The sequence below is a fragment of the Physella acuta genome, unplaced genomic scaffold (genome assembly GCF_028476545.2).
Source record: "Physella acuta isolate Inbredline_101_S28 unplaced genomic scaffold, ASM2847654v3 ptg001064l, whole genome shotgun sequence".
NCBI classification, from domain to species: Eukaryota; Metazoa; Mollusca; class Gastropoda; family Physidae; genus Physella; species Physella acuta.
This window is the reverse complement of record NW_026732581.1, coordinates 437758-453495: the sequence shown is the minus strand read 5'-3', so window position 1 is coordinate 453495 and position 15738 is coordinate 437758. Positions and strand designations below refer to the sequence as shown.

Genomic DNA, 15738 nt, shown 5'->3' with positions numbered 1-15738 from the left:
AGAAAAATGACTATTACATTATATTCTAGAACAAACTGACGTGATGACATCTTACATCTTACTACACAGTCACAGGCAAGCACACCTCGTTCACTTTGCGCTCCACCTTTTATACACTACTTTCTCTCCCCTTACGTCAATGAGCGATCTCACACAAAAATGGAATAAAATACTTAAAAAAACTTAAAATACTTAAAAAAAAGTATTAACCACTATACGATCACGGCCAGCGCGCTCACATCGGTTGGGGCCGAAGTAACTGTGTCAATAGGCCTCCAGTCTTGTCGGTATGTTTAGAAATCATGTCCTCGATTTTATGGTCCTTGGGGCGTAATTTAATTAAGCTAATTTAGGTCTCTAATTGCTAGTATTTATGATTGCATGTGAAATTGTTAGGCGAAAATAGACTGCATGCCGAATTTCAGATGTCTAGAGTAATCAGAAGTGGGCTAATTTTCGTTGTCAATTTTAACAACAAACCCACAAACAAACAAACAAACGCGAAGCTGAGTTAAGACAAACGTGTTAAAAACGTGTTAAAAATACATGACGAGTCGCTCAAACAGTCCTTCCGTTTGCCAGGTACTCTAAATTCATGCAACTTCATGTAAAACATAATATTATAAACATACCCAATAATACAGTCTGCGACACGACATAATACGTGTAATACTACACAATACTGACATGTTAAAAATATATTAAGGCTGTTACTTTATTAAATGCAGTTTATATTAATACATTTCAGGTATTATAATCTGCTGTTCGATTGTACACAGTCATCCTCAAACCGGCATGTGATAAACAAATTGTTTGAAAAATGTTTATTTAACAAATAAGATTACAGTTTTGCATATAACCACTCAATGGAGTAGAGCTCACACTTGTAAATGAACACCATTCTGTAGCAATACTCCGGTATACAAGAGCAAGGTGTCAAAGAAATGCATAATTTCACACAAAATTAAAGTGTAGAGTTTCACTTAAAAAATAGATAAAAATGGGAATATCTAGGGTTATCTATTTTCGCCTTTGTTGTTCAATATTTCCATGATTAGATGAATTGGATTGTCACGGAGTAAATCATAAAGAATATACCGTGGACTCTGTGTTAACAAGTTAATGACTTACACTTTGGAGAATATCTCGTCTGATCTCACACAAGCCACAAGTACAAGAGGGAAAAAAACAAGAATGTTTACAACTCTAAAAGCACTTTCATAGGAAGAAAAGCACATTTTTATTTTTAAAAAAAGTGAAACAAATATCTCCCCTATAAAAATGAAAGATAAATTAATAAAAAAGTAAAATATGCCACGACCAGGCAGGAGAAACAATAAAATATACCTTGGACGGGTGCAGACAAAAAAGTCAGAACTGGAAAGGCAAGAGCAGCTTTTAGTCATATGAAATAGTTTTGATTTAAAGAAAACTGCTGTCAATTTCAAGGTATAATGACCAAGCCTAAACGTTTGCATAGAGCAATAACTTGGAGACCTACTTTAAAACAAAACTCATTATTTTTATTATTCCAAAGGATCAACCCCTCTTTTGGCATCAACTATCATAACAAAGGGGGAGCCCATTGTTGAACACATTCCCCATAGATTTAATTGGAGACACGATTTAGAGAAGAATATATAGAAGATGAACCAACATATAGGAAATGTAGTTGAAAAGGCTAATGATTCTGTTGCAAAGCCCGAAATGGGTCGATACTCCAAAGGAAAAAAATACGCACACAATTCATTAAACAACCCCTACCTCCCAATTTTTGCCATCTTTAATACAGTTGCATTCATAGTTTAGCTTATAAAAACACTAGCGCTCTAGACGGCTCAGCGTAGTGTAGAGCAAACTATCTCTTTATATGCCCAAATTACAGAAACAGGTGAACTCTTCATAACTGGTCCGATGGACCGTCAGGTTAAAAAAGGCAGCATTAATTTATTTAAAAGCCTTTCAATTCAGTCGTGTGCAGGCTTTTATTATGGAGGAAAATCCTGTAAACGTTTAGAATATATCAATTATAAAAGTGCAACACCATCTTCCCCTCTAATTCTCTGATCCTATAGACTGACATGTTGACAAGAGCTGAGATTTCATTATTTTCTCTTGTATTCTCCACACAATGTAACTTGGAACAAAATAAATATTTTCCGAATGTGTAATGTGCTCTCTCTAATGAAATGCTAAGGCCTTGAAAAGAATTTTGTATGTTATATTATATTACATTAAGGTACATGTCAATGGCAATTTTAGATGTAACAAAATATTACAGTATAACTTTAAAACAACACAACATTATTTACATTAAATATTGTGTGATAGGCAAGAAAAACATATTTGCTACTTTACCATTGATCCAAGTTAAATTTGCAATGATCATCAAGCTCAGAGAAAAAACAAACTTCTAGTTAAATAAAAGAAATTATTCCGCTATGCTTGCTGCAATTTATTACACAAGCAAAGATGAAGCAGTCAGTGCCGTTTAAATAGTCTGAGTGTAGAGGAAGTGACCTCAATTACTTAACATTGCGGATGGTGAAGCAGGACTTAACCGTTTCGTGGAAATTTATCGTAATGGGTTTTAGGACACATCCTCTTTTAAGAATGAGCAATATTCACATAAGTTTAATTTCCAACGTATTTTACACTCGGCCGCAAGTGTGGCAGGACAATTTAATAAACAAACACATCGCAAAAATAAATCGAATGTCTAGGCATATATTTATATAATGCAAATGGTCTAACCGTATAATGAGGTAAATGCTGTTGATTATGCATGCCAGTTAATGTTTAGTTTGTATTGGCAGTTTACTATACTAATTGAGAGTATTTGTCTTTTTTTATTTCCTTAATAAAATTTGCTTATTGTGGGTATTGCGATAAAAGAGCCGGTAACCGATTCATTCGGCCTTTTTAACCCGACCACTGCCCCATTGCTAACCTGCGCGCTAACCCCAGCCTGTGTGTAGATGTGTTCTAGCTCGTGCAGTAATTGTTTCTTAATAAAAGGTGATTGATTATTTGAAGAAACTAGAATCTATATATATAATTCTCCTCTTCGAGCCGTTAGAAAACAAGCTGCAAACGCTCTCCCTACCTCCCCACCCCTACATGGTTTTAGTGAGCTGTGTTCACTCTAAATGTTTACAAGCAGAGCCAACGATTTTAAACGTAGGGGGGGGAGGAGGGGGGAGGGAAGGAAGGGTGGGGGGTTATGGTCCTTAACGAGCTACTTATAGTGTTTTAAAGAAATATTTTCAGTGTCAGCGTTGGTACTGTCGAATTCACAAATTATGAATTATTGAAAATTAGAAACAACTAAATAGCGGCGTATGTTATGCCGCGGGCCGGCTCGTTCTATATAAACTTTGTATTCTCAAATATCTTGAATTATCAGCATTTAATGTATTTTTACTATTATCCACACAACTTTAGTAATCATACATTGTTCTAGTTTTGCCTCAATTTTGAATATTCTTAAATGACTATTACTTATTGTGTCATTTATAGACGACCGATTATTCTTACATTTGTTTTTTGTTTATGTTACAAATGATTGTAATATTTACAAAAGGTAAACAAAAGGTAATACCTTGAGTATCTTTCGTCATAGTAATCATCATAAAGTTGACCTGAGTCAAACACGTTACAATCAATTTTAATTTGAATTGATATTTGGACATTATCCCAGTTCTTTATTTAAGGAAGAAAACAACAGGGGACGACGTTGTAGAAACATCTTATTTTTTACGTTCCTTCCCAAGACGCATGGGGCAGAATAAGCAGAGTTAATCTGTTTCAGAAACCTCGGCATAAACATACATTTTGTGGTCATTACTAAGCTGAGCCTCGTTTGTTTCCTTATAGTGAGTGAGGTACCCATCACTAAGCTGAGCCTCGTTTGTTTCCTTATAGAGAGTGAGGTACCCATCACTAAGCTGAGCCTCGTTTGTTTCCTTATAGTCAGTGAGGTACCCATCACTAAGCTGAGCCTCGTTTGTTTCCTTATAGTGAGTGAGGTACCCATTACTAAGCTGAGCCTCGTTTGTTTCCTTATAGTGAGTGAGGTACCCATCACTAAGCTGAGCCTCGTTTGTTTCCTTATAGTGAGTGAGGTACCCATCAGAGCTAGCTTGGACTCATGGACATTCATGGACATTTTACTGACTCAACCCGGATTCGAACTCAAGGCTTTGGGTTAGCAGTCTCGCACTACAACACTAGGCCAAGCCATCCCAAAAATTTCTCCAAAAAAAATCTAAATCTAAATTTATATATATATATATATATATATATTTGGCCATAAAAAATAAGTTCTAGACCTATATTAAACTTAACATTAAAACCCATGGTTGTATTCTTTTATAACACTTCCAAGCTAAGTTGTATATTAGCACTTAGAACGTAAATAATCAAACCGCATTACGTTATATTACAAGCATGTAATATTCGTTTCTTAATTGTGGATATATGGGGAATTGTTTACGATCGATTCGTTATTATGTGTTTTTTTTTTTAATTAATGTTCGGTTGGAAGTTTTTAGTGAATTGGAAATAATGTGTCCACTATAGTTCAAATAGGTGGGCTACCTTCTAAGGGACGTGTACATAAATTATCCCGTGTATATACGGTTGTAAACGATAAGTGGAGGTGCAATAAAGTGTCTTGTTAAAGACGAAAGTAGAAGTATTTCTCAACACATCCTTAAAATAAAAAAAACTAACGAATGACAGTAATGTAGCAACGTAAAGTTTATAACCTTACCAGAACACAAAATAAAGTTGATAGCAAACACTAGAATAAATGCTCGAGCAGACATTTTCAGAGTCCCTATGGATACAGTCAGACAGCGCTAAGACAAATGACGTTGATATAACTGGGCGTTGTCGATATATATAACTCTTGGATTTTAATGTTCTTTATAGCTCGTCATGCGGGCCTCATCCGGCCTACGACTTTTTTTTTCGATTATAAGTTGTTAAAACGGATTTTAATGTTATAAATTTGGTTTATGACTTAATTCGCGATTAAAAATAAAAGCTCATGACCGTGACGCATGTCTGAATTTTATCTAATTTAAATTCATAAATATTGTACTGGTAATTATTTTTATTTGTAATTTATTATTTAAAAATAGTAGATACAAGAGTTTATAATGTTACGACCCCGACCCCTGGGATTTGTACCTGGTCTGACCCTATTGGAGAGTAAGACGCTCATACATTCTGTAAGTAGTTGACCACCACCTGATCGCTACTATTAGGACATACAAGCAATTAAATGTCGAAAAATGCTCGTAGACTAATTACCGTGGTCAGGCCAGAGCTGTGATTTATGGCTATAAGATACATAAAGTCCGGCCAACCAGACCGCTGGTGTGAGGGTGGGTAAAAGGATGGTTTGTAATTTATGAATGGGAAATATGTAAGACCAGAAGATACTCTTAATTAGAGTTCCAAAGCTATGTTATATATACTGATATTTAAGGAGGGGATTGAGACAATACAGGAGAGTACAGGACAGTGCAGGTTTAGAGTACAACAAGCGGTGACAAACTTAGTGAGTTGGTAGCAGCTCCACGGGATATTTGTAGGCTTAGTCTAGGACAGTACAGGACAGTGCAGGTTTAGAGTACAACAAGCGGTGACAAACTTAGTGAGTTGGTAACAGCTCCACGGGATATCGGTAGGCTTAGTCTAGAACTGGCCGTTAGAGACAAGGAGGGTAGTAGCATTAAAGGACTTTTTATTTCAGTTGTAGATAGTAGTATTTTACTCATTCTGTTTCATGAAGTGGCGTTTTAGATTTATGTGTTGTACCCATATCGGGCACTAAAATATAAGGCTAAATTACTTATTCTGTTTATCCCTTATCTATTCTTGTTCCTGTTTACAAACCTATATACAGTTGTAATGACTTTTATTGTCAAGCCGTAACAATAATTACGTTCCGATGTGCTGCGACATTTTTATATCTTTTGAAAATTATACAGAGGACACGATAAATTAAATCAAAATCATGGATTGTCTTAACCTAATCTTGAATAGAAATCAGTGTTTGATTATTTTAGTTCTGTTATTTGTGACGAGTTTAAAATTAAATTACTGCTTTTTAATTTGCTTCTAAATGTTGTATTACTAATAGTAATTCGTTTGTATTTTTGTTTTAGGAGTAGTATTAACAATGACCGTATCGAAGAGAGATTACTGTTGTTCAAGAACCAGAATTTAAAATAAACAAAATAAATAGTTATAAACATTTAAAAATACACATTAAATTGATAAAAAATATTTTTACCAATAGTTGTACTCCATCAATCTATAAGGGTGTTGAATTATTCTATTTCAGGATAAAGCATTGTTTTTATAGCAACATTTTAAAAGGAAAACAGTTGTCAGTTTGATGCCAGAAGCGTTTGCAGTACGTATAAATAACATATGACTGGTTTCCTTTTCTAACATTTGCTTTTGTATAGAGAACAAATATAGTTAATCGTTTTCTAGTTCGGCTGTTTTAACGTTTTGTTTAAACGAAATCTTCTAAAACTAGAATATCATTTCTCGAAATGACAAGGTATAATGTAAAAACAAAGTAAACTAAACTTTTGCCAGATTAGAAATACATAAAAAAGTGAATGATTATTTTGTGAAGTTTGGAGATGCCAGTTTCGTTTGCTTGTAAAATGTATTCTAGAGTTAGTGATTCATTAATTTTTAACTTGGAACGAAGATCATATATTTAAGTAATAAAACAAATATATAGTCTCAAAAGTTCAGTGTTAGGTATGTGGGTCAAAATCTAAGAGGTGAGTGAACGAAGATCTGAGTCATGTGTCAACATGACCTAGTCCTTTGTACACAAAATTAATTAAGTTTTAAGTCACGATGACCTAGTCATGAGATTAGTGGGGATGGGGTGTTGCCAGCTGGTACGGATTAGGCCTTCCCCATAGGCCGACAGGAAAACAATTGATAGGATATTTGGAGTAATAATACATCTATTTTTTAACCAAAGCAAAATGACCTGATTCTTCTCTAACGATCAATTTAAAAATGTGAAAACAGCAGTGACGATTCTAAAGCACTGATCACAAATGATATTCAAACACGACAAACTAAAATTTACTTAAGCTAAAATGCTACACAGTTTTACACTAGTCTCTGGGTTTTCTTGCTTTTATGTACTGTCTATTTGTGCTAAGTATGTGTAAAATTTGCAGCTGTTTACTATTGTTCACTATAGCCTACCAGCGAGTGACGTTTGAACAATTCGTTTTGACGATTTGATTTAGCACAGCAATTTTCTTTAATTCTCCTGTAATAGGAACATGCTGAAAATAATGTGCGTTATATTTTACTCAAAAGCAATACAACACAGCTAACATTATATATGACAAGTGTACGTCGGACCTTCCTTCTCCCTAACATTCCATCTTAAAGAAACACCATCTATTAGCATGAATAGCAATACCCTTGTGCTTACATCAAGTAGACAGTGTCGCTGTAACCGGCGCCATACTCACCGACATTCGTCGAGGTATTATTATCCCACAACTCGTACTCTGTCAAAGTTCGTATATCTTAGTCGGTAATAATAAGTTCAACTGGGGCATGGGGATGAATTGGTGGTTGAGTGACTAGAGACCACTCTGAGCCGAAATATTTTGTTTACTATATACAACAGCAATGTGTTAAAATTTAAAATTTAAAAATATGGACGGCTTTATCGTGTATTTATTATTTTTTTCCCGATTGCTAGATGCATATTATGTTGGGGTGAAAACGTTTTCGTATACACAAATACAAAGGAATAATATGTCATTTTAAAGGCCTCTAAAGAATATACATATATATATATATATATATATATATATATATATATATATATATATATATATATATATATATATATATATATATATATATATCTGATTACATTTTCCTGTAATGAGTCATTTTTATATTGTCACATGGGCACGGTGTAAATTAAAATATCAACTAAACAAAACAACTAAAGCAATGGCGCTGTGACCGAAGATATACAAATGGAGACTAAGTTGGACTAGATTATATCATATAAAGAGACATTTTATTCTATTAGATATCGAGTATAATATTTTTATTTTTGTACATTTTATTTTTAGCGTATGTGGTTGTTGCTCATTAGAAGAGGAAAAGTGTAATAAGCAGTTTCTGTTTAGTGGTTTACTGGGATAGTATATTTGTTTAGCAAAACATGATAATAATGGAATGGCAGTTCATGCGAAAGTTAGTTTTTAGAATCCGATGCTGTTGCAGTTTTGAGGGTAGATTATGCGTTCTCTTTAATTTTCTAATAACATTGTATCAACAAACATATATGTTCGCTAACATAAACATTTTGGCTATACACGGCTGGTGCAAAGCCTATCCGATAACGGCTAATCTTCAATAATTCATTGAACCACAAGTAAACATATCAAAGTCTAGGGTTTACACCGCTTTGTCCTGAGCAGAACACAGATGTGCATGCTGGCAAGGTAATCCTTATTACAAAGTCACATAAACCTAAATGTATTTGTATGTTTCTATTCTAATAACATCGTCTACCCTGGGTATTTATCATTTTCATAAAGGATTGACCTAAAATTAGTTTCATTAAAAAACATCCGTTATTTAGTTAGAGCCAGGAGGACATGATGCGGGTTCACATGAATAACAATATTTCCCAACCTGTAAGAACTGATTAACTATTAGAACAAAAGCTGACATGCAATTGTTTCCATACTATAGAGTAAGAGATTAACACATTATTAGCAAGCAGTAGGGTGGCTTTGGGAGGATAACGCTGAGTCGTTCGTTAAAAGCTAAGAATAGAAGGTTGGTTTAATGGATACATATACGAGATTATATTGAGGTACTGTGAGATAATAGTGAGATAATATGATGTTATATGGGACGGAGTGGCATAGCGTTAGGGAGCTGAACTGCTCAGTAGACCGTCCCTGAGTTCACCCAACTCTGATGGGTACATAACTGACGTAAGTAAAGGCGGCTGGGTAGACAGATGACCACACTCGCCCTTTATATGCCGAGGTCACAGAAACAAATGAACTCTACTTCACTTGCCCCGTAGACCGTCCGGTTTGAAAGGCAACTTTACTTCAGCTTAAGAAGTGATTTATTAAGAAGATAATAATTGTCTCGTTATAGAGGTGATAAAGTGGGTATGGTGTGGTGAAAAGGGATACACTAATATGATAGTGGTGAGGTAATAGGCAGGTAATAATGTTGTTATGGTGAGGTAATAGAAGGTAATAATGTTGTTAAGTTGAATTCATAGGCAGGTAATAATGTTATGTTGAAGTAATAGGCATGTAATAATGTTGTTATGTTGAAGTAATAGGCAAGTTATGAGATAACTGGCAGGTACTGATGAAGCTATGGTGAGGATATTGTGAGGTACGCCTACAGTTGAAGCTATTGTAAGATAATGATGAGATTAATGTGATATGATGGTTAGGTTATTGTGAGGTTAAGGTGATGTTATTCTGAAGTAGTTTTGATTTTTTGTTAGTTTAATGTAATCCACGCGTACCTCACTTGATTGATCACAAAGTTTTTTGATTGTGTATTGATAAAGTGCAATTTGGTAGGTACAACCCTGATATTTTAAATACTGCCTATATTTATTTTATACACTGAACGTACTGTTTACTAGTTATTATTTAAAATCAAAAACAGATTAGAAGCCGCTCCTAAATGTCATAAATGTTACTTCTATATTTCCGTTTGCGGACAAGCTTGGAGTATTATATTATTTCTTTAAATTGAATCAGGCGAGTCCGCTGGCGCCTTGGCAGGGTGCTATTTCAAGCCCTGGGCTATCATGTGGCCGCTGTGATGCAGACGTCCGTTTTAAATAGTCAAATAAACTATGTATAAGAAAAGTTACTGTAGTCCTTAACTAAACCGAATCCATTCGACAGAGTTCTATTTGGAGCCCCGCGCCTTTCCGTGAGCTCTATAGCTCATACGTTTGTTTTATACAGTGAGATAGGACACTGATAGACTATGGTAATAAAAAAGGCATCGTCTGGCGCCCCGAATGAGTGCTATTAGGCGCCCCTGGCCTTCCCGTACTCACTATGACGCTTACGTTCGTTTAAGTGAGTGCAAAAGACTATTAATAAGTTGGGGTATTATAGTCTGTTACTAAGTTGAATCAGGCGGTTCCGCCGGCGCCCCAGCAGGGTGCATTTTTGCGCCCTGGGCTAGACTGTGAGCACTTCGCGTTCGTGTTTGCATTTAAGTTTGTGTCTATGTTTGCTTTTAATTTTGCATTATTTTGAGTTATTGTTTGCGCTTTGGTTTGCGTTTGTGTTTCTATTTGTATTTGCGTTTGTGTGTGCTTTTTGTTTGAGTTGGTGTTTTTATTTTCTTTGTGTATGGGTTTGCGTTTGTGGTTGGGTGTGTGTTTGCGTTTGTGTTTGTGTTTGCGTTTGTGGTATGTTTGCATTTATTTGTGTTTCGGAATTGGTATGTTGTGGTTAAAATTATTTAGAAAAGTAATACAATTCCTAAAACCGGGCAATGCCCGATATATTTTGTTTAATAAATACACAGGTCTTATCCTTTACTAATAGGTTTTTCACAGATGCCAGTGCAGGCCCTGGCCGAGACGGCTAGGCTATCTTTCTATCGATATACTACTAAAACTATAAGTATTTGCCCAAGGAAGACTTTCCTAATATTAAAACTTTTGAAAGTACTTTTCAAATTTTGGAACAACATACAAACTTTATCAAGAATGAAGTAGGCCAACGTGAAGAACAATTTGAGAACAAACTTGGACCTCGAGTGTGTTGTCGGGCGCCGACAGTATTTATATATGTATATATATATATATATATATATATATATATATATATATATATATATATATATATATATATATATATATATATATTAAATTCCATTTGGGGGGATCGTATATTTGATAGTTAATCCGGCCCTCGGGCGGAAAAGTTTGGAGACCTCTGGTTAACCGGTCGATAAATGATACGTGACGTACTACCATTGAAATATTTTTATGTAAGCTTTACAAGCATAGGCGGATCTAAATGATAAGTAAGTGGGTGGATTAGCTAATAACCGTCCCCAGGGGCTCGCCCGTTATGACCCATACAGAGTAAGCAAGTTAAATAAAAGCTTGTAAAAATGCACAATTATTAAAACAAAAATCATATTGTTCGTACGTTGGCCTAAACTGAGACAAATATTAAAATTATGAAATTAATTCCTGCAGTTTCCAAATGTATTCAGAATTTTAAAATCAATATAAAAACGTACATATTATATTAACTGATCTCCATTTTCCATTCAATGAGTAATTTCAAGGTGTTTCAAAAAAGAATTAAGTTTTTTAGCAATTAAAACATTGAAATCCAACACTTGAGAAATCGATATGTTAATTCACAGTCGGCCAACTCTGGTTTTTGGTTTACAGAAAAAAATGTTTTTAAAAATGTTTTGCATTATTTTTGATCATCATCACCCTTTACCGTCGATACCCAGGGTAAATGGGGCCGCCAGAGAAAGCCAGTCTTGAACAACTTTCTCTGCTCTTGTCGGTAGTTTTCTGTTGTCTGTATCTAGGTCTCCCTCAACCTTCACAGTCCACTTAGTTTTCTGTTGTCTGTATCTAAGTCTCCCTCAACCTTCACAGTCCACTTAGTTTTCTGTTGTCTGTATCTAAGTCTCCCTCAACCTTTACAGTCTTCTTAGTTTTCTGTTGTCTGTATCAAAGTCTCCCTCAACCTTCACAGTCCACTTAGTTTTCTGTTGTCTGTATCTAAGTCTCCCTCAACCTTTACAGTCCACTTAGTTTTCTGTTGTCTGTATCTAAGTCTCCCTCAACCTTTACAGTCCACTTAGTTTTATGTTGTCTGTATCTAACCTTCACAGTCTACTTACAGGTTGACAATCTAGCGCCATTGCTCTAACTTTGTCTGGTCATATCATTAATACATAGCACATTCAGCGCCATCTTTCTTCGGTTAATTATGATACAGTTTTAATTTCTAAGTCTCCTAAAAACCTATTATTAAAGATAGTCAACGGCCAGTGGATGCCATTTTTCGTTCATAAAAAAAGCATCCAACTTTTGATATCCAAGTAAGAGTTTAAACTATACGATTACTATTACATGCTACATAAATTAATAATAACAATGATAGAGTAAACATGCAACTAGTTATTAAAATACACACCTACAAAATTCAGTTTATTTTGGTAAATATGTAATATATTCTGTTTGGTTCGCACAAATATAAGCAGATTTTAACACGCTTAGTCAGCCTTTGGTTTTGATAATTTATTCACACGTTTTTCTAGCTTTTTAGTTCATGAAAACTTGTTTTTAATTAGTTTTTATGAAGGGTCACGTTTTAATGACTGATTTACTGAACGCTTTATAGATTGGAAAAACTTGTATATGTAGTCAGATAAGTTGAATGTAATATATTTTAACTCATACTAACAAATTTATGTAGTATTTCTTCTATGCATTACAAGTTATATGATATTCAATATTCTTCAAGAATTAATGTAGATGTTTTTAATAAACATATACTTTTTCTGGTTTACCGAAAAACTTCTTTTACTTTTATAGACGTATTAGACGTTATCGACAAGACGTTACTCCAATCATTTATATTATAACCATTGCCAAAAGGAAATGTTAAAAAAAAACATACGTATGTTCGTTTACAGAATATTTTAAGAAAAATTCATTCGAGAGCTTTACGTCGTGCTACGCTAAAAATAAAGCGGGAGTGATCTTCCCTAAACTTTCTCGTATATACTTATAAAACACTGCGGGGGATGAGAAATCGGGATATAGACATAATTTTAATCAATTTTTAATTACTTAACTTTTCCCCCTTTTATCCACATGCTGTTAATGTGTTTGTATTTTTATTTGTGTGTTAAATAAAGCAACTGGGGAAATTAAAAGTTCACATTCTAGACGCAGTCATATCCCCTTTAATAGGTAAAATTGAGACAAACAAATAGTCAATTTTTATTAATAATCACACGTATATGAAAACGGGTTAGTATAAATTTAAAAAAAAATGTCTTTATTCCAAATGTTTTCTTAGTTTATTTTTGCGTGTAGTAAAAAACGGTGAAAATTCAAAGTTCAATTTCCTCTCGTGACTGCGTCTCTTTAAGAATTTAACTTGAAGATATCATTTGATAATAATTAAAACTTACTTGGTCTATTCTGTTTAGAATATAGATCTTAGTTCCTAGCAATTTATTTACTAAATCATCTATTTAAATAATTCGCTTTTGAAGTTAGAGTGTCCACTGTGTCGTTTGATGTTTCTACACTCTCATTTATCTAAGTGTAAGAATCATTCAGCTCTAACGCTTTCATTATCAATCTCCTCAGTGATTTTATGTGTGATTCATACTGTAGCTTGCTCTTATCTTCAAATTTTGTCATACTTCTGTTTTGAATCTCAGCAAAGCTTTCAGCGTTATTTTTTTATATTCTCATTTGTAAGGTTTAATAAATCCATCTTTAAATCCATCATACTTTTATATAGAACATAACTGTTTTTAGATTTGTTAGAAAAACACTGAATATTAAGCGTTATATTTTCTCTTGATGTTGAATTGAAATGTTAAATTGCCTTAGCATATCCTTAACTGTATGTGTTTGACTTTCTATGATCGCAGTGCTTGTTTGTATTTCTGTTTATATTATAACTTGATCTGTTTTATTATATTTTATATTTCCGATATTTGAAATGATTCGTCGGATGGAATTGTATTTTTTGTACCCAAATTTTCAACAATAGTCTGTGTTTTGTCACTTGATCAAAAGACGAGCTTTGATGTTTTCTTTCCTTCATATTGATAGCATTACCAAACACTTTAGTTCCGTCCCTGATTTAACTATAGGGTTGTGGCTGGGAAACATTGTGGAAAAAGTCACCGTCAAATTAAATGGAGACGGAATTTATAGAAGGATCTCTTGAAGATGAACCAATATTTAGGAAATCTAGAGGGAAAGGCATATGATTCAAATGCAAAAAAAAATAAGCCGCACACAACTTATCCTCCCCAAAAGGCAGAGCAACCCCCTACTAACTACTATTCTTCAACCACATAGAAAAAAGAGATTGTATAGTTGATAAAAATTAATTTCTTTTTAGCGGTATTTATAGTTTATCATTTGAAAATCCTAAAACAATAGACTGCTAACCCGAAAGTCTTGAGTTCGAATCCATATTAAAGACAGTAGAACGTCTATGAGTCCACCCAACACTGATGGGTACCTATCTCACGTTAGGGAAAGTAAAGACGCCGAGGCATAGTGTAGAATAAACTATGCTGTCATATGCCGTGTTCACAGAAACAGGGGAATTTAATTTTTTTACTTGTCATATTGACCGCCAGGTTAGAAAATGCAATTTTATTTTATTAAAAAAAAACTAAATTAAAAGTTTTGATCGTTTAGAATATATCAATAATATAAGTGCAGTGCTTTAACATTCAGACTAATTTTGTTTCTACATTTTTAAAAAGTATGCATTTTTATATACACTAATGAATAGCCACTGCAATTTTGAGGGGGATGGTAGGCTGAAGTGTGACGTCATTTTGGGGTTTGGGGGGGGGGGGGGGGTGTGGTTTTTTTGAGGATGTGTGACGGAGGGGAAGGGAAAGGTAAAAATCGTCAAAAAAGCTTGACGTCATTTATGGATGACCCCTTACGATGCCACTCACAAAGATCAAAGCCGTCACTAAAATAGCAGACATTGTAGGGTTTTGTAATACAGAGATTTGAATGACACTACAATGGTAGACCAACTCGTATGTTGCAGAACGTCACGTCGACGTTAATTTATACATACATACTAAAATAAGCGAAGTTTTTTTTACTCTATATTAATGAACTCTTTGTAGCTATTTTTGTTATGGCTATGTCTCAACGTTTCTAATGCAAGACAGTAATTCTCATTTCCTCGTCATGTAAAGTCGACTTCATTATAATACAGTTTTTATTAATAATTATTTTTTACTATAGTGGAGCATGGATTCATTAGAATTATTGATGACCTACTTATTAATCAACTGAATTTAGCAGTTTCCATCCCCCCCACCACATTATAACCAATCGTAGAACGTTGTTCCATTACATTTGCCTTTTAATGTACTTTGTGTATTTAAATCCCAAATTGTATCGCTGATTTTTGTAAAAACAAATTGCGAGCCTGACAATCCATGTGTAAGGCGTAGTATAGTTCACCTATTTTAATGACCTCAGTCTATAAGGGATAGCGTGTCCAGCACTATGCCCAGCCTCTTTACTTTCCCTAACATTAGTAGGTACCCACCAGGGCTGGGTGTACTCAAGGATGTTCTACTGACATGAACCTGTGATTCGAACTGGAGTATTTTGTGTTTGCCGTTGTGTGCTTTAACCTACCGACACATACGCCGCCCATCTTTAATTTAAATGTGTGTACAGACAAAATAGTGACTCAAAAGCTTGTAAAAAGGGAAACAATGATGGGCGTTGACAGAGGCGTCGCGAGGCGGGGGCGGGTGGTACGGACCGCCCCGGGTAACACCATTTAAGGGGTTGACATATGCTTTTTGCCAGTTTAATTAATGATTAATTAGAGTTAATCGAATATAAATAACGGACTATAGATAAACATCTTTACTATA

General features: G+C 34.4%; 1 protein-coding gene across 1 annotated transcript in view; it reads right to left on the bottom strand.

Annotated features, from left to right (window-relative positions):
• Positions 1–4858, bottom strand: part of LOC131955370 (putative leucine-rich repeat-containing protein DDB_G0290503) — a 45227-nt gene extending 40369 nt beyond the window's left edge. Inside the window, exon 1 of the mRNA XM_059319490.1 lies at positions 4775–4858. Coding sequence (XP_059175473.1) covers positions 4775–4829 — 55 coding nt within the window. The 5' untranslated portion in view covers positions 4830–4858. The remainder of the gene's footprint in view (positions 1–4774) is intronic.
• Positions 4859–15738: the final 10880 nt, after the last annotated feature.